This window comes from Erpetoichthys calabaricus, chromosome 16 (genome assembly GCF_900747795.2).
Source record: "Erpetoichthys calabaricus chromosome 16, fErpCal1.3, whole genome shotgun sequence".
NCBI lineage: Eukaryota > Metazoa > Chordata > Cladistia > Polypteriformes > Polypteridae > Erpetoichthys > Erpetoichthys calabaricus.
The window spans coordinates 68,871,404-68,892,162 of NC_041409.2; the positions used below are offsets into that span (position 1 = coordinate 68,871,404).

The 20,759-nt window shown below is 39.8% G+C and overlaps 1 protein-coding gene across 1 annotated transcript in view; it reads left to right on the forward strand.

Moving 5' to 3' along the window:
* The first annotated feature begins 3,605 nt into the window (after positions 1–3,605).
* Positions 3,606–20,759, forward strand: part of tmem260 (transmembrane protein 260) — a 90,122-nt gene continuing 72,968 nt past the window's right edge. Inside the window, 1 exon segment of the mRNA XM_051919746.1 lies at positions 3,606–3,805. Coding sequence (XP_051775706.1) covers positions 3,691–3,805 — 115 coding nt within the window. The 5' untranslated portion in view covers positions 3,606–3,690.

Genomic DNA, 20,759 nt, shown 5'->3' on the forward strand with positions numbered 1-20,759 from the left:
GGTCGTATGATTAAATTGTGCTTTTTTGCAAAAAGATTGTTAAATAGTTACTTCAAGAATACTAAGCGTACGTCATAAACACAAAACTAAAACTTCATGGGATCTGTTGGTCATGAGTCTTGTCTTCAGCTCACAGTCCATTGTGAAAAGGTCAATCACCCAATAACAGCACTGGAAGGTTACAATATCTATCTATCTATCTATCTATCTATCTATCTATCTATCTATCTATCTATCTATCTATCTATCTATCTATCTATCTATCTATCTAGAAAGAAACAAAGAAAGACCATTCCTAAGGATTAGAGTCCTATCCAAGGCTGTTTTCAAACCTGATTCAGATTACGTGTGGGCGACAATCCACGCACACAGACGACCACGCGTGCTCCTTTGCCTCTGCCTGCAAAGCCACCCCGCGTGATTTGGGCCGATCGGCCACTCATTGATTTCAGACGGGGAGTGGCGTAGATCCGTCGCGATGTTTGAATTTCGTAACCTTGTGTCTTGTGAGTTGTACTGTATGTCAAGTCAAACGTGTGTTTTTCACAACCCGTAAACCCCCATTCAGTTGCTTGCATCTGTGCTTGTGAATAGCGTTAAAGTGCAAAGGACAACTACTGCCTTGCGGGATTGCAAATACTTCCCAGGAAAGATGACCGTACTTTAATTTGATTGCTCAAACTACTTTTAATTGTAGGTATAGCTTTTAACCACTAGATGGAGACATCCCCTGGTGTCTTGCAAGTGTGGAGCCTGAGTTACAGTATTTGCACCTTGAACACAGCAGTCTGCGTTCTGCTCTCAGCTTCTTCTGTACTTTTGGCAGATAATAAATATCATTGGACATCCTCTTTTCCAATTGCGTTTGGAAGGAGATTTTCCATCTTTTTAAACAAACAGGGCACATTCCTAAGAATAATGATGTAATAAATTGGCAGAGGTTGCCACATTGAATACCACAATTTTTGATAGTTCTTTATTACTTTTTTGCTGTTTTTATAGCTTAGTTTCATAATATAATTTGTGATTACTGTTGGACAGAGTGTTAGTTCAGTATTAGCCGAACACTAATGTTTGAAGTTGTTGGGTGTTTCCAGAAATAGTGCTGCAATCACACAACTTTGCAGTTTTGGGTTCATAACACAGATAGACATTGTCTTTATGGAGATTGCGAGTTTTGCCCATGTGGTTGTTGGTTTTCCACCATATTCCATAGATGAGAATGTTAGGCTAACACTAAAGTGTCTCTGTATAAACAAGTGTGCCATCTACAGCTGATAACTCCAAGATAGCCTCAGGCCATGTGTGTCTAAAGTGGGAGGCTGGACAAGCAGAGAATGATGTAGAGTGATACTTGGCATGAGTGTCCTGCAATTGGGACACACTCATGGACCATAGAATGCCCATTGGGAGATTGGTGGTCTTTTGGCCTTGGAACCCCAGCAGATTTTGTTTTTCTCCAGCTTATCTGAAGGTTTTTTTTTATTTTTTTTTTAATTCTGTTATGCCTGGCCAGCTGACCATATCACCAAACTTCTATTTAGAGACTTGAAATCAAATCTTTAGAGATCTGAAAAATAAAATTTTTATTTCTTGCATATATATATGTTAAGTAATTACATACTAATTTATTGTTATTTTATATTTTTGGCATGTGATGTGTTAATTATTTTTTTAAATCTATTTCTGATTTGTTTTCCTTGTTTTTTTTTTTCTTTGTCATCTTGTAAACATTTTGAGGTACTATATGTCCTTTTTATGAAAATGTGCTACAGAAATAAATGATGTTGTTGTTCTTGTTGATGACTATAGCAGCTCAGTGGGTAGCCTTGTGACCTCTCCGTGCCATTTAAATTTCTCAGTTTGTAGTAGGTCCCCTGGCAAGTAGCATATCCAAAATGTTGGTAAGTTACATAGAAACAATAAAATGTATGCATTAGGTTGTCTAGGAAGTCATGGGTACAGAAAATGGAAGGATTCAACATTAGTATTCTAAAGATCCCATGATTTCTCAAAGGAGATACTGATTCATTTAACGTTTATTTGAATGAACATTACAACAAGCACAATAAAGTACAACACAGCCTAGCCATCCAAATATTCAGTATTTCTATTCATTAAACTGATCAATCCATTTTTTGACCCACCTCTTCAGTCAGCATTGTGTGGTGCCTGCATGGTGCCAGTCACAGAAGAACTGCGTGCAAGATAGGAGACAGAATGCCAGTTTATTACAAGGCACACATGGAGCCAAGTCAAAGTCACCTGTCAATCAAACATGTAAATCTAAAAGATGATGGAGGAAGACTGGAGTGCCCAGGGAAACCAGTGCTAACCTTACATAGACAGTGATCGGGTCAGGGTTCAACTATAGCATCCTGGAGCTGTGATGCGTCAACCATATCCACTCAGTGAATAGTAAGTTTTTTTCTGAAGGTAGTGCTGTGAACCCTGATGCAGTCATCCATTCTCTACAGCTATTCTTCTTCTGCAGTGATGGTAATATGGAGCATATCTCTATAGCTAACAGACAGAACACAGGAACCAAGCCTTCTTCTATAAAAAAAAGTCCAAAAATGTTCCATGATAAAACTGTCAAAATGCAGGTGTGCAGTGTTATCCCTAGAATGTCTTGGTTTTATATGAGATATTTTAGTGTCTCTTGGTGAATTTAAGCGCCATACAATGGACATGTGACCTCATCTCTCTCTCATCTCATTACATAGCACACAATATATGCATCATATCATTGTCTACAGTTCAACTAGGTGTACTACTGTATACTACTACCCTTCCTACTACTGATGAAAATTATATAAAATACTATTTTGTTATAATTGTACATTTAGTTTTAACATTCAGATGCACTGGACAGTCCCACACACGTTTAGAGCTGCAAACCGAGTGCACTACGGTTGGTATGTGGATGGAAACTGCAACTCTAGAAGAAAATCCACACAAGGAGAATATAAAACATACTGCACAAAGGAGCCTTCCTTATCAGTGTTCAAAGTGGTGAACCCCTAACCTGAATAGTACTGTACCTGTAGTTTCCAAGTAGTTGGGAACGTACTTAAGCGTTCATTAGACATAAGGCTCTGTAATGTTTGCAGGCGACACCAGCAGTCTATATCACGAGCATAAATTATTGTTTAGAAAAGAATGGTCGGGTTAAAAACACACACAAACAAAACAGAACATTCTCCAACTGACCTAAACCAGTCCTGAATTATTGGGATGGGGGGCGGGCCGACGCCAGTCCTGTAAAGGAAACAGGATTTTCAAAAGGAGTTAACAAGAATGTTAAAGTCGCTGCACTACCTTGGACCCATCAATAGATGCCAGCAGTGAGCCGACTAAGAGTCTTCAAGCGGGAGAAATCGACCTGCCTTCAAATTTAGGACTGTACCAATCTGAAGTCAAAAAGAGGGTGACTGAGTGAAATATTGTCACTAAACTGTGTTCATATTTATGTAATTTTCAAATGATTGCCATCAGATATTATTATTGTTTTTCTGCGGCATGTGTTGTTTTGTCACTTTAAAGATATAGTGGTAAACATTCCTGTCATCAATGTAGTGAAATGGTCGCACCAGGAAGCGGGCAAGTTTGTGATGCGTTGCCGAGGCGGCGATGCTGCGTTCTGAACTACAGCGTCGCTAAAATGAGACCAGTGGGAATCGCTTTATAATGGGCAAACCGAAGGATTCCTGTGAAGCGTGGCAGCTCACCCTCGTCTGTTTTGCCGGCGTGTCTGCCCTCTACCTGCGCTGTACGCAGCGTTCAGTGCCGGGCGGAGACTCAGGTACGAGTACTGTGGCAGAACGAGGTTCAAGGGGCCAGCCGCTCAGTGGCCTCAAGACCGCGTGTGACCAACGTCTAGTCAGCGGGCACCGTCAATTGTCACTTTTCAGTGTAGTACCACATTGGCTGTGAAGTCGTGTATGTTGGGTTAACTGTACCTGCGTCTCCAGTCATACGCCGGGCTGGTGTATGATTTTAAAGGATTACAGAGTTCACTGTATCGATAGAAAAGGAGTTAACGTGTTTACTTTTGAAGTGTTGCGGTGTGACTTGTCTCAGATCTCTCTGTTTTTCTGTTCTGGTTTGAGTGACGAATCACAGCTTAGGGCACATATGATTAAGTGGCCAAGTCTAAATGCCTTGTACAAGGAGCTTCCCCGTTCTTGCTATGTTATAAAATGTCCAATCCATCTAGAAACCCGTAAGATAAGTTTCGCAGGCAATCAAGGGCAGATCTATAGATAATGTCCTCCAGGGGTAATCGGTTTTAAACCAGGATGGATAGAGGTGTACTGCTTTGGATTACCAGAGGTGTTCAATAGTTTGTCTACCCCGTACCATTTATTTATTTGTTGAACTTGTCAGCGGAGAACAAAACATGGCTTGGCTTGCCATACGTGCAGTCTGAGGTCATTTCATAGCAAACACTTAAAGAAAGAAGATGGCAAACAAATCTATGAAGAAACCTACAGGTTGGTAGCATCTTCCAGTCATTTAATTCCTTACAAAGGATAGGAAGAAGCCAAAGGAAATCCATGAGTGGTTGAATGCTCTGTATGGTGATGTAAGGTGAAGTTTTGGGCCAAGCAATTTAAATGGCGTCGGAGGTTGATTGAAGATGACCCCCACATAGGGCATTCTGTGGAGGCATCTTCACAGAAATGGTGCCAAAAAGTGGAGGCCGTGATTACGGAAGATCATTGTGGTAAGGTTAATGTTACAGCCTATGAATGAGGCATTTCAGCTGGTACAGTTTCTATAGTCATCCATTTTCATTAGATGATGTCAAAGGTCAGTTTCTGAAGGGCTCCCTGAATTCTGACACCAGATCAGAAAGCATGTCACCAGGAATTAAGTCACAAGAACTTGGATCTTCTTAGAGAAAATCCCCCTGACTTTTCTCATGAATTATTGCTGGGGATGAAATGTGGGATCACCACCATGACTCTGAAACCACTTGGGAGTCCATGCAGTAGAAGCAGAAGGAGTCCCTGACTCCCAAGAAATTTGTTTTGAGCATTCAGCTGAAAAAAATCATGGTTACAGGTTTCTGGGATACAAAGGGTATTTTGCTGTTGGAATTCATGCCACACAAGTCATCCATTACAGGAGAAAGATAGGATTCCACAATGTCATTACATAGATAGATAGATAGATAGATACTTTATTAATCCCAATGGGAAATTCACATTCTCCAGCAGCAGCATACTGATACAATAAACAATATTAAATTAAAGATTGATAATAATGCAGGTAAAGTTACATAAAATATTATGTATTACAAAATTACATGAGGCCATCACACTGAAATGTTGTGGGAAAGTGTCAGCAGGTGTGTTGTTACTTCAAATCCCAAACATTTAAAGCTGCTATCAGGGAATGTGCTATCATAGAGTTCACTTATTCACTGTACAGTCCTGACTCGGCGCCCACTGATTATTTTCTCTTTTGAAACTTGAAGAAATTCCTACATGGACAGTGATTTTCCAAATGGTAATGATTTCAAGCAGGTGGTAGTGGGTTAGCTGGAGGACCAAGATGAATCCTTTTGTTTCAGAGTAGGCAGGCCAAGTGTGAAGTCAAGAGGGATTACACTGAAAAGTAATGAGGCAAGTTTGACCATATTTTATTTTCATAGTTGGGTAGACGAATAATTGAACACCCTTCGTGTGGATCACTTAGCACAGTGCCCTGGTCTGGTGGACATTACGAGGTGAGACATTCTGCTTAGCATAACAAGTTCAAAACTCTCAGGTTGCTTTCAGTTTTGTTGTATTGTTTATTTGTACATTTTTAAAGTCCTATGTTTGTAAAATGTCAAGTTGTGAACCAATACTTGGGAAGTGGGCATATTCAGTATGTTTTACAGATTTTTTTCACTGTTGCTTTAATTTCCAGTAAAGTACCATTTTACGCTGCCAGAATATATGTGTTTTTTTTTGGATAAATATCACAAATTTTGAGGGTAAATGAGTACATGTCGTGATTGGGATGAAAATAACTTTGACTTTAAGAATACTGAATGTCTGCTAAAAAAAAAAAGCCCACAGCATTTTGTTCCATGGTTTCACAATGCTTAGTTCATGCTGCTATCGTTCTGCTCATTGTCCTAAAATTCAGTCTTTAGCAGTGGCACTTTCTGTATGGCATATACTGTATATTTTTTCCATGTGTTCATATGAAGTAAACAAGTCAAGGTTATTGTTATGAGTATTCAGTACATTGACATTCCTATTTCCATGTCTTCTCCAAAAGTTTCCAATACAAAAACATAACAGTTGTGCCCAAATAGCCTAGGTTTTGGCTAATGCATTTTGACCCCACTTTAGACAACAGTTGCCCTTTTGGTTGATTGATGTTTCTTAAGGGTTCCTGCAGCATCTTGTAGTTGGCTTTTGGACTGTATTTGTTGGGACAACCTGGCCAGAATGGATTGCCAGTATTCCGAAATTTTCTCCCATTTGTTGTTGTTCTCATGGACAGAGGAAAGGTTGACTACAGACTCCTGTGAAATGGCTTTAAAACCCTCCCCAGACTCATAGGCAGCAATGTATCTTATTCTAAGAGCCTCCATGAGCATTTTTGATCTTGGCATGATGTAGCCCCACCTCAGTTGCTAATTCCAGACTACACTCCAGACTACACCACAGGTTTGTGATGTTGATATAAGATATAGCTCTCTAAAGATGTTCAAATCATTTGCCCTTGGTTCTCATTTAATGCATTTGATGCAATGATAAAGCTGGGAATGTGCTCAACATGCACAAGGAGGCTGCATTTCTGTAGATTTCTGTGGTGGTAATGATTGCACAATGTGATTTCTCTATATATTATTTTTAAAGTTTGTGCATCTTTATCAATATTGCTGAAATAATGATCAGATATTTTGTTTAAAAATATACAATGGAGTTCAAAATTAGAGAGCAATTTATGAATACTTGCTTTTTCTGAAATATTGTTAATCTTCATTGCTCAAAATTTGGAGGAATATTAGTTGCGTGTATATCACTGTTCTACTAGCATATTTTATAAAATAATCAAGGCACTTCAACAAAAACCTTTATTTTGTGGAAACAAAAGTGATCAGAATTAGAGAACAGTAGACATTGTAGCCAAAAAAAAGGTTACAAGTAAAATTTCTGGAGGGTTACAGCTTTCAATAATTAGTAGGGAGTGCAGAGGCCCTTGCTTTGAATGACTTCAGCACATATGTTCCTGCAGGACTTTACAAGTTTCTCACACTACTGTGGTTTGATCTTGGTCCACTCTTCTTCCAGTCTCTTCCACAGTTTGGTAACTATAGTGGGTTTCTTAGCCATAACTTTGCTTCCATGTATTTTTCAGAGATTCTCGATTGTGTATAGATCTGGACTTTGGGCTGGCTATTTCATTATTTCAATGTTGTTAGCTTCAAGGAACTGCTTTACCTGTTTTGCAGTGTGACAGGGGGCATTGAAAGTTGAGGGCTGATTGGGAGATGCTCACAGGAAAGGAACCATATGTTGCTGAAGTAGTTTCTGATAAACATTTGCAGTGACCCAGCCATGTAACTTTATAAGAAGCCCAACTCCTACTGCAGTAAACATCCCCCAAATCATAACGCGTCATCCTCCAAATTTAACTGACTATTTTTTTATGCTCTTTGGGTTCAGTATTGTTTGACGCAGAACATAATGATTCCATTCGGACCCAAATAATTTAAACTTACTCTCATCAGATCCTTACGCTGTTCAGCGTGGAACTGGCAAAGCAATTCCAACTGCAGTGCTGAACCGATTCCCCATTGAGAGTCTCTTCCTTATCCTGTCCTCTCATGCATTTGTCTTATTTGGATGATAATGTGGTGTCATTGTAAAATGGCAATATTTTAGAAATTACAGACTTGGAATGACTAACTTCTCTTGCATTGACTTAAAGGGTTAGCCCTTTGGCCTTCATCTGGACATCCTGCTGTTGCAGAGTTTCAGTCACCTTAGAGCAGTTCACCATCTTGCAGAGTAGTTAGGAGTACTGCCAGATAAATAGGGCTTGTCAGATAATTAAGGAAATTAGCACCAGGAGCCAGATTGACATCAATAACTGGGAGCTATCAGAGAGTGTTCTCTAATTTTGATCAGATTTATTCTTCAAATTTCTCATTTAAGTTTCAGAATATACAAGTATTTAAATTATGAAATATGCTTAAAAACTGCCCTTCTGTTCCAGTTAGGATAACTTCAAACAGATATACAGTGCCCTCCACTATTATTGGCACCCCTTGTAAAAATTAGTAAGAAGGGTTAGAATAAAATCACTGTTTGCTGAAGAATCGACATCTTGCACTGAAAAATGAGAAACATCTGACTTTTAATTTAAACAAGTTCATTCCAAGAAAAACAAAGCCCTCATCAAGAAATAAACCTCCACCATATTTCACAGTTGAAACAAGGTTCCTTTCATTATAGTCATCTTTCTTTTTACAACAAACCCACTTAGTGTGTTTATTGCCAAAAAGTTCAGTTTTTGTTTAATCGGACCATAAAACACAGTTCTAGTCAAAGTGGTAGTAACGTTTTACAAACTCCAGGCGCTTATGTTTGTGGATAACTGACAGAAAGGGCTTCTTTTTGGCATACCTTCCAAATAATCTGTTGGCATGGAGATGCAATCTGATGGTGGTTCTGGAAACTTGATAACCCCAGGATTTTATTTTTTTTGCAATTCCTCAACAGTGATCCTTGAAGATATTATTGCCTCTCTTACCATCCTTCTCACTGTAAGTAGGGGTAAAATAAACTCGGGTCCTCTCCAGGCAAGTGTGGTACAGTTGTAGTTGATGACAAATTTTTATTATTGCCCTAACTGTAGAAATGGGCATTTTCAGGCGAGCTGTTTTTTATAACCATTCCCTGAGTTATGAAGGGCAACACACTTCTCCCTCATTTGCACTGAGTGTTCTCTTTTCTTTGCCATGATGATGGTTGTCTAAAGAAATTTGGTTTTGTGTCTCTTCACATTTGTATCCCAGTTAATCAGGAAGTTATTGATTTCAGCGGGATAGTTCCTATACACTCCAATCAACTTAAAAATGTCCAATTTAAATGGGAAACGTTTTTCAGTTACATTGTTTCACATTAATTTCCAAGGGTGCCAACAATTGTGGCACATCTGTTTTTGTTACAAATATTTATTTCTTGAAGAGGGCTTTGTTTTTCTTTGAATGAACTTGTTTCAACTTAAAAGTCAGATGTTTCTCATGTTTACAGTGCAAGATGATGGTTCTTCAACAAACAGTGATTTTTTTCTAACCCTTCTTACTCATTTTTTATAAGGGGTGCTAATAATAGTGGAGGGCACTTTATGTATACTGTACATATATATGTATGTATGTGTATGTATAACTAATGTTATCTGTGGAAGATGTACTATGTTACCTTTCTTGGATACATCCTTCTTTCAACAGTATTTCGGGCGGTGGAAGACCAGATGGTGTTAATGGTTGTAGATATATTCTTCGGGATATTGTAAGTTGATGTTTTCATCTTCTGTATGATCACCACCAACTGTTTCAGCACAGTCTATTGATACGCATTTAAGCAATTTGCCATATAACCAATCAACAATTTTCACGTTAATCCATTTGACTTTATCATTTTTTCAGTACTAAGATTGCCCGTGTACTCATTTCTTTGGTTGATAACCCTTCGGGATGAAATTCTTCAGTAAGATTTGGACATAAGTCTTCTTTATATGGTATCTTAAAGTGAGGAAAACGTAAAAATTTATAAGAGATGAGAGAGCAGGAACTGTGTCTGTCAAAAGCATTCACACAAATGAGAGGTGTGGGGACCGTGTGTGTGGTTGAATATGGTTGAGAGGAGGGCATGACTTGAAAAAAATCTCATGGCCAAAGTCTTGTCTCATGTGACAGGGTGAGAGTAGCAAGTAAAGTTAAAGTACAGGCAAGAGGTAGTCATATCGATGATGGACTTTTTAAAATTATTTTAGAGTTGTCCAACAGGAAGAGGCAGGGTAACATTTATGTTATGTCATTCAGAATAAAGAGTTAGCACCTGTGGACTCACCAGGAAAAGCAGCTCCTATGTGATTTGTGGGATCACACAGTACCAAGTCAGGGCCCGCACAATCTGTGTACTTTTTGTTCTCCTTAACAGATGTGAGATTTTTTTAAATTATTAAAGGTGACCTGAATAACTTTAATTACATCTCATTGTTTTAAGCTTAATTTGTCAAGCCATCAGCCACATAAGACATAGTCGAATTGTGAGACATGGCCTGTTGGTTAACGGGGCTCTTTAAAGTTGGACTTTTAAAGCATAGTAATAAAAAAAGAATCAGAATTAGCACTGTAATTTTTCATTTACTTTAATGAGAAGGTCTTATTAAACAACAGTCATGATCTCAGGTATAAGAGTGAACAGTACAGAATCCAATGTAAAATGATAAGGCGCAGGAGAAGCGTTTAAAAAAAAAAAAACTGCTCTCTGTAAACTTGTAGATCCAAGTACAGAGCAATGGGAAAAATAAATTATGAAGTGGCCTAACTGTTGAAGATAACAAGGTTACCATTTAAAGTTACGAAAAGGCTGATCATGGAAGTGAAGCACAAAAACAGAACAGTTAAGTACTGCACCTTTGCCATCGCATATCTGGACTAACTGGATGCCAAAATTAGTGTGTGTCAAACAAACAACCATTCTTTCCTCACCACCCATATAGTCTAGTCTAGTTGCAGGCCTCCGGAGCTCTGCTCCATTGGGAAGGTTGACGCTCTGCATTATATATCATGTGATGTTATTCAATATGCCCGGTTACTCTATGATTAAAATTAGGGTTTTGGGAGAGTTTGTTGAGTAAACCGAGTAATAAAAACATGAAATCCAATTGGCTGTTCAGCAGAGCTCCTGAATCGAATGTCAGATTTTGCCTTCAAATAAGACCTTTTGTTAAATAAATTTGAATTATGTTTCGAAAAGCATTATTTGATCTATCAGCCCTAGTCAAACTGGCCAGCTTTAGGAGTGAGAACCATTTTAAAATGCAGTTTTTAAACAGATGTACAAGTGTGCTTAGATATTCACAGAAAAAGATTAAACTGGTAGATAAGTGTAGCAAAGCCATAAGATGGGTAACTTAAGAAATATATAAATAAAACTAGTGGATTACCCAGTGATTGCAAGGGGTGGATTAGCTCACTGATTGCAAGGGAAAAAAATAAAATGTAATCTATAAGTTATTAAACAGTAAAACATTAACATTTAAGAAGTAAAGATACATTGAGCACTACTGGAGTGGTTTTGGGTAAATTACATTTTAAAGGCGCTATAACATAACAGGTAAGTAGTAGATCCCTTGTGAAAGGAGCTACACGACCGCTGTGGTATAGAAATTACATTTTGTATGTGATCGTCCAAATTTCTGCCTCACAACCTTGCACTACATGCCTGTGATTTACTTCTTAAAATAATTAATCACAAAAGCAACCTTGAATGTTGTGGGGTTTTAGTGAACCGAACTTTCCTTAAGGGACAGTAATTAGTCGTGCAGAGCAATTTACAAACAGAGTCCTGCTTTGATGGCGCTGACTGGGGACTTGAAGTGTCACAAACAGTGCGAGAAGAATGGATGCTGCCCGAAACTCGGTGGAGCAGGCCGACATTCCGTGCTTCCCAGCGTCCATTTTGTTCTCACTACCCCTCACCGCTAAACGCGGTCTCATCTTCACATTATTTACAGCTCGGCGCAGTTAAAAAGTAGAAAGACGCAAAGCTGTTTTCCTCATCTCTTCTACTAGTACTGCCAACTAAAAAAAAGTTACAATGTGGCAGTTTCCGCGACAGTCACGTGGACGAATAAATAAAACTTCTCTGTCAGAACGTGCCTGGCGGCGGACGGCTCAGCGCTGTAGTTCAGACAGGAGGGCTGGGAGAGGGTGATGTGGGGCGCACTTCTATGGGATTTCCGTTTCATACGTAATTTCCATATCACGTGGTCATATGTAATTTCCGTTTCAAACGCGAAAAGAATTTTATATATATAGATTACAAGATAAACTCTCACATGTAATGAATGTGAATGTCTTTTTTTAAAATTGTAATACTGTATCTCATCTCAGTTGTCTTCTGGGCATATTCAGACGTTGGTGTGCACTGGAATGATTTGATTTGTGGTTCATTTGGGGTGAGAATTACACCTCCAAGTGTGAGATTGTAGCTGCTGTTTTGAAAAGACTAGCAATTTCTGTTTGTGTACTGTAAGTGGTGAGCAGCTGTCTCAAGTGTAGAAATTTGAAGGACCTCTTGGTCAAGAAGGTAGAGGTCAATGCATTGACCACAGTTTTCTGGGCATTGTGCTGGAGGTCAGACCTAAGTCCTTGGATGAAACATTTGATTTACTAGTCAGTCTACATCCCCCATCTCTATGGTCATGAACTTTGACTTATGACTGAAAGAGGTTGTAAGTGCAAAAGATAAAAATAAAGGTGTGTGTAGTGCTGCCCTCTCTTCACCCTCCCTGAGATGGTTAGGATCTCAATAAAATAGTGAGAACCTGAGAGTTGAAACACGGCTTCTTCAGATCAAGAGGAGCCAGTTGGGATTCTTTGGGCATTCACTTACAATGCCTCCTTGGCACCTCCCATGGGATATGTTCAATCATGCCTCACTGGGAGAATGCCTGGAGCAGACCCATGGCACAATGGAGGAATTATATCTTAAGACAATTGCTAAGGATAGGGTATTTTTGGCTTTTCCAGCTTGGCATGGTGCTGCTATGACCCTCCTCAGGATGAGCGGCATTAAATATTGGTGAAGTTATAAACAAAATATTCCTACAAAAACATATGGGTAATAGGTAATTGTTGAATAGGAATCTTATAGGTAATTGAGCATTAGTAGTGAAAGATGTTTCAGTGTTTATGGACAGCATGTTTTTGCAAATTAATACTGCACAAAATTAAAGTGCATAGTCTGCTTTGGTCATTGCATTAATTCACCCATTTTATGATCAATTTTTTTCTAATATAATGTTGCATGGTAATGGATACAAGACAAGATCCAAGCTGGCTGTCGCCATGTATATTACATCACACTGTGGGACATGCTCATGCTCACACTTATATTCAATTGTTCACAGATGTCATTTGGCCAAATAGCACATGGGGGAAAAAGTGAAGCCCATGAGTAAAATCCACTTGAATATGGGGGGTGGGTGTGTGGCGGTGTGCTCTCTGTACACGCAAAGCATTTTAGTTAAGAAATGAATCAGACTTCCAGTTCATCTCTTTTTCCATGACACTTTTACCTGTCTTGGAAAAATGATGGCTACAGGGAAGGAACAGATTCTGAATAGAGAAATGAGATGCATGTTTAGCTTCACCCTACATACTGTTATGCAACAAACATTTGCTTTTAAATAATTACCAAGACTTTAAAGATTTTGGATTGGGTAAGTGTGTGTGTGTGTGTGTGTGTGTGTGTATGTGTGTGGGTGTGTGTGTGTGTGTGCAGGGGGTCAGTGTCTTGGAAAAATGATGGCTGCTTGGTACTTGTACAAATGTATAGTGGGCAAGTGGGCAAGAGGACCAGCTGTTCCTCTGAGTAGAAAGAGATGACTGGTATACTGTTGCCCAACTACAGGTTTTACTTTGTGTTTTTATATATATATATATATATATATATATGTTTCGTAATTTTTGTTTTTCCCTTGGTCATCCTTACACTATGGTTACATATATTGTTTAGTGGTTAACATGCACAGTACAGTTGTGTCTCAAAACCTGGATTCAGGAAGTGACAGAAAGTTAATAAGCCTAAAACTAAAGAAAGATGTGCTCAGTTTACTGTCACTGCTGCTCTTGGTGGAGACATACTGAAATAAATGAGATCTCATTTTAATGAGGTTTCCATCACAAGGGAAGAAATACATTATTTGCTTCTGTTGGATGACTTTCTTTTTTGGCTGACTTAAATTTTTATTTCTCAGTGAATGAGAAAATAAATATGAATATGTTTATATGTGTAAAATAGATATTTATACACGTGTATACATATCAGTCATTTTATTTTAGTACCATTGGTAGTGCTGTACTAAGAAATGTTCATAGTGAGCTGTGTTACATTATGCATCCATTAAATTACAATAAACAATTTTAAAGATAAAAAATGTTGTCTTAGTGTTGCCTATATAGCAGCTTTTATATGTGCTGTGCATAACTCAGACAACCACTCTTTGTTTTCTAAATAAATATTAGTCTTATTTGTCATAGCTATTGTGAAAAGTACATAAATATTCAGTTATACTGTACTAATCATTGAGTAGTTTTCTTCATTATGTAAAGCACTTTGAGGTACATTTTTTGTATGAAAATGTGCTATATAAATAAATGTTGTTGTTGTAGTGAGATGTTTAAAGTCAAATATAGAATTAATGCAAAATAAGCAAACAAAATTGTAAACAGTTTTTCATTTTAATCCTGTTAATATGCTTCTTCTACACCTTATAGAACTGGATTTATTTAAAATGTTATCTCATGGTGTGTATCCTGTATTGAAAGAATATTTCAGCATCATAGTTATGACTGTAGTACAACAAAAACCATACAAAAGTTCTTTACACATTACTACATCAGTGAGAGGGTGAGATGAGCCTACGTGCTCTTTCTGAAGGGTTTCACAAACTCGATACTTAAGTTTGTGGTCTGTAACTTTGTTTGTCCTTTTGCAACCTCAGTAAGGTGTTGAAAGGATTCAATAACTTAAATGTGTTGGGTATCCACAGATAGAAACTACTGGCACAAGAAATTCAGTGCAACATACATTTAATAGGTTAAGTGATGAAAAGCTAGTAAGCAGATATTGTATTATATGCAAGAGGTATGATATTGTCATTTTCCAAGCCTACTTAGAACTTCTCTATTTTGGCTTATATTTTGTTTTGGATAATGAAAGTTTTCCTCACTTTATCATCAGAAAAATACTGGGCAGAAGTGGTGTCTGTGCCAGAAAAGCAAGATGAAATCATGGCCTGCATTAAGAGCACAAGTGCTCACCTAAAGTTTTTCAGAATACACCTGAATGATCTTTTGAGTACTCGGGTTTCCCTTCCATATCCCAAGGATTTGCATGTTAGATTTATTGTCGATTCTTAGTACCTAATCCAGGGTTGGTTCCCACATTATGCGTAGAACTGCCTTTTTTTGTTTGTTAAAGCCATACCTCTAAAAAATTATATTTCATTGCAGATGACTTACCCTGGAAAACGTGATTATTATTTTCATCTGTTCCAGTAACTGAACCTGTATAAAGAAAAGAAAACCTGTCAATGACAATTTCAAATTTATTAGTGATAGTAAAATTACAGCTAAACAAAATTACATAATATGTTATACTTATATAAATTAACATTACATAAATGCAACTGGAGGTCAGACTTTACTAATTCCAGCATTGAATTTGTATTGTAAATATGCAAACTGTGCAGGTATGGAACAATGGATAGATGTCTTCAGGTTGTTGAATATATAAATTCAATTATGGGCAAATGGTAATAATACTCTGTATATACAGTTAGGTCCATAAATATTTGGACAGAGACAACTTTTTTTCTAATTTTGGTTCTGTACATTACCACAATGAATTTTAAATGAAACAACTCAGATGCAGTTGAAGTGCAGACTTTCAGCTTTAATTCAGTGGGGTGAACAAAACACATTTTTTTAACACAATCCTTTCATTTCAGGGGCTCTAAAGTAATTGAACAAATTAAATAACTGGAAATAAAATGTTCATTTCTAATACTTGGTTGAAAACCCTTTGCTGGCAATGACAGCCTGAAGTCTTGAACTCATGGACATCACCAGATGCTGGGTTTCCTCCTTTTTAATGCTCTGCCAGGCCTTTACTGCAGCGGCTTTCAGTTGCTGTTTGTTTGTGGGCCTTTCTGTCCGAAGTTTAGTCTTCAACAAGTGAAATGTATGCTCAGTTGGGTTAAGATCAGGTGACTGACTTTGCCATTCAAGAATTTTCCACTTCTTTGTTTTAATAAACTCCTGGGTTGCTTTGGCTGTATGTTTTGGGTCATTGTCCATCTGTATCATGAAACGCCGCCCAATCAATTTGACTGCATTTAGCTGGATTTGAGCAGACAGTATGTCTCTGAACACCTCAGAATTAATTCGGCTGCTTCTGTCCTGTGTCACATCATCAATAAACACTAGTGTCCCAGTGCCACTGGCAGCCATGCACGCCCAAGCCATCACACTGCCTCCACCGTGTTTTACAGATGATGTGGTGCTTTGGATAATGAGCTGTTCTGTGCCTTCTCCATACTTTTTTCTTGCCATCATTCTGGTAGAGGTTGATCTTGGTTTCATCTGTCCAAAGAATGTTTTTCCAGAACTGTGCTAGCTTTTTTAGATGTTCTTTAGCAAAGTCCAATCTAGCCTTTATATTCTTGAGGCTTATGAGTGGCTTGCACCTTGCAGTGCACCCTCTATATTTACTTTCATGCAGTCTTCTCTTTATGGTAGACTTGGATATCGATACGCCTATCCCCTGGAGAGTGTTGTTCACTTGGTTGGCTGTTGTGAAGGGGTTTCTCTTCACCATGGAAATGATTCTGCGATCATCCACCACTGTTGTCTTCCGTGGACTTCGAGGTCTTTTTGTGTTGCTGAGTTCATCAGTGCTTGCTTTCTTTCTCAGGATGTACCATACTGTAGATTTTGCCACTTGTAATATTGTAGCAATTTCTCGGATGTGTTTTTTCTGTTTTCGCAGCTTAAGGATGGCTTCTTTCACCTGCATGGAGAGCTCCTTTGACCGCATGTTGTCTGTTCACAGCAAAATCTTCCACATACAAGCACCATACCTCAAATCAACTCCAGGCCTTTTATCTGCTTAATTGATAATGACATAACGATGGACTTGCCCACACCCGCCCATGAAATAGCCTTTGAGTCAATTGTCCAATTACTTTTGAGGCCCTGAAATGAAGAGATTGTGTTAAAAAATGCTTTAGTTGCCTCACATTTTTATGCAATCATTTTGTTCACCCTACTGAATTAAAGCTGAAAGTCTTCACTTCAACTGCATCTGAGTTGTTTCATTTAAAATTCATTGTGGTAATGTACAGAACCAAAATTAGAAAAAAGTTGTCTCTGTCCAAATATTTATGGACCTATCTGTATGACAGTAAGCTTGAACATGAGCCTTAATCTAAAAAGTGGGACAAAAGAGAGCTCATCTATCCATCCAGTAACCACACTAAAAATTTCACTAATTGAAGTAAATACTTTTAACAGGCAGATTAAGTAAACTGTTACTTAAAGCTGGTCATTTTTTGTGTTATATTCTCCCTATCTGAATAGAGGGAATTTCATTACATCTATGTTTTACTGAATTACTTTTTGCTAATAAATTGGCAATTGAGAAGTAACATCAGTACTTTGCATTGGAGATGGCAAAGTCCCTTCAACCAAGGAATAATGTATGGTAAAGTACTCCAAAACCTCCCAACAAACAATGAATTTGTTAATCATTGTAAATTTACTACTGTTTTTTTAAGTTTAATTTTTCTCTAGCACATGTTGCAAAGTGAGGCTGATGCTTTCTGATAATTTTATTTAACAGAAGAGATTTGTTTTTCTGGTGTCAAATTTCTCAGGTTCTTTCTGTATACTGTAATACTGTATGATGATTTACTTTTCTGAGAAAATCGACATTGTTTTGTGATCAGCAGTGTTGAAGTTGTTTTTTTAAGTCTTTGTAATACTCCCATTTAAACAGCTGCATTTTAGTAAATGAGTGATACACATGTGCCAGTGCTATCAAGTGCTATCAAGTTAGTAGTCCCAAGGTTAGCCACCTTTATGGTTCCATTTTATTGTTTACTGGAAATCTTAAGATTAAAGCAGTTAATGTTAAAGAATGTAAGCAAGTAAGTAAGCTATATTAGAACAAAAAATGCAGTAATTCAAAATTGTGACTAAACCTGTAAGTAAGTGTTCTTAACCTTTTTTGAGTCACAGACCCCTTTAAGAATCTGATGAAGGCTATGGACCCCCTTCCACAGAAATACTCGCATAAACACAACTTTGCATGCAATGAATATAATGTACTTTATTTATTGAGATTTTATTGTCTCATACAGATATGACATACACAAAGTATTATTAAACTTTTAAGTAAACAATCCAAAAAACACTTTTTTTATGCAAAAAGTAATGGCCACTCATAATTATGAAGTACAATCCTCTAGTGCAAATTAAAAAAATCTACTATTACTACTACGTTTTCTACAGCACTACCATTACTTGTACTACTACAACTACTACTACTACATCTTCTTTCTCGTTATCTACTTTATTTGAATGAGAAGGTTGTTCTTGTTTGCCTTGAATAAGAATATAAAACTAGCTCTATACCAGGCTGTATAGTGATTATAAATGTTAATTTTTATCCGACCTTCACGAACCTCCTAGGTGTCCACGGACCTCAGGTTAAGAACCCCTGCTCTAAGTTATAACTGCAGTAAGCATATTTTGCTTAGATAAATGTAAGCAGTATTGTTTCAAATTATTAATTTAGGGGACTGCATACAAAATGTTGGAACAAGCTGATAGCATTTTATCTGGATAGGATCGTAAAGTACTTCCCATGGGCTCACCACCTATGGGAGGGGCCAAGGAGGTCGGGTGCAGTGTGAGTTGGGTGGTGGCCGAAGGCGGGGACCTTGGCGGTCCGATCCTCGGCTACAGAAACTGGCTCTTGGGACGTGGAATGTCACCTCTCTGAAGGGGAAGGAGCCTGAGCTAGTGCGCGAAGTTGAGAGGTTCCGGCTAGATATAGTCGGGCTCACCTCGACGCACAGCTTGGACTCTGGAACCAATCTCCTTGAGAGGGGCTGGACTCTCTACCACTCTGGAGTTGCCCCCGGTGAGAGGCGCCGAGCAGGTGTGGGTATACTTATTGCCCCCCAACTTGGAGCCTGTACATTGGGGTTTACCCCGGTGGACGAGAGGGTAGCCTCCCTTCGCCTTCGGGTGGGGGGACGGGTCCTAACTGTTGTTTGTGCGTATGCACCGAACAGCAGTTCGGAGTACCCACCCTTTTTGGAGTCCCTGGAGGGGGTGCTAGAGGGCATACCTTCTGGGGACTCCCTCGTTCTGCTGGGAGACTTCAATGCTCACGTGGGCAATGACAGTGAGACCTGGAAGGGCGTGATTGGGAGGAATGGCCCCCCTGATCTGAACCCGAGCGGTGTTTTGTTATTGGACTTATGTGCTCGTCACGGATTGTCCATAACGAACACCATGTTCAAGCATAGGGGTGTTCATATGTGCACTTGGCACCAGGACACCCTAGGCCTCAGTTCGATGATCGACTTTGTGGTCGTGTCGTCGGACTTGCGGCCACATGTCTTGGACACTCGGGTGAAGAGAGGGGCGGAGCTGTCAACTGATCACCACCTGGTGGTGAGTTGGCTTCGATGGTGGGGGAGGATGCCGGTCAGGCGTGGTAGGCCCAAACGTGTTGTGAGGGTCTGCAGGGAACGTCTGGCAGAGCCCCCTGTCAGAAGTAGCTTCAACTCCCACCTCCGGCAGAACTTCGACCACATCCCGAGGGAGGTGGGGGACATTGAGTCCGAATGGGCCATGTTCCGTGCCTCTATTGTTGAGGCAGCTGACTGGAGCTGTGGCCGTAAGGTGGTCGGTGCCTGTTGTGGCGGCAATCCCCGAACCCGCTGGTGGACACCGGCGGTGAAGGATGCCGTCAAGCTGAAGAAGGAGTCCTACGGGACCCTTTTGTCCTGTGGGACCCCGGAGGCAGCTGATAGGTACCGGCAAGCCAAGCGGAATGCGGCTTTGGTGGTTGCTGAGGCAAAAACTCGGGCGTGGGAGGAGTTTGGGGAGGCCATGGAGAATGACTTTCGGACGGCTTCGAGGAGATTCTGGTCCACCATCCGGCGTCTCAGGAAGGGGAAGCAGTGCAGTGTCAACACTGTATATGGTGGGGATGGTGCGCTGCTGACCTCGACTCGGGACGTTGTGGGTCGGTGGGGGGAATACTTCGAAGACCTCCTCAATCCCATTAACATGCCTTCCAATGAGGAAGCAGAGCCTGGGGACTCAGAGGTGGGCTCCCCCATCTCTGGGACTGGGACCCGGGGGTGGATGAGATACGCCCGGAGTTCCTCAAGGCTCTGGATGTTGTAGGACTGTCTTGGCTGACACGCCTCTGCAGCATCGCATGGACATCAGGGACAGTGCCTCTGGATTGGCAGACCGGGGTGGTGGTCCCCCTCTTTAAGAAGGGGGATCGGAGGGTGTGTTCCAACTACAGAGGGATCACACTCCTCAGCCTCCCTGGAAAAGTCTATTCAGGGGTCCTGGAGAGGAGGGTCCGTCGGATAGTCGAGCCTCGGATTCAGGAGGAACAGTGTGGTTTTCGTCCTGGTCGCTGAACAGTGGACCAGCTCTATACCCTTAGCAGGGTCCTGGAGGGTGCATGGGAGTTTGCACAACCAGTCTACATGTGTTTTGTGGACTTAGAAAAGGCATTCGACCGTGTCCCTCGGGGAATCCTGTGGGGGGTACTCCGAGAGTATGGGGTACCGGCCCCCCTGATAAGGGCTGTTCAGTCCCTGTACGATCAGTGCCAGAGCTTGGTCCGCATTGCCGGCAGTAAGTCGAACCCGTTTCCAGTGAGAGTTGGACTCCGCCAGGGCTGCCCTTT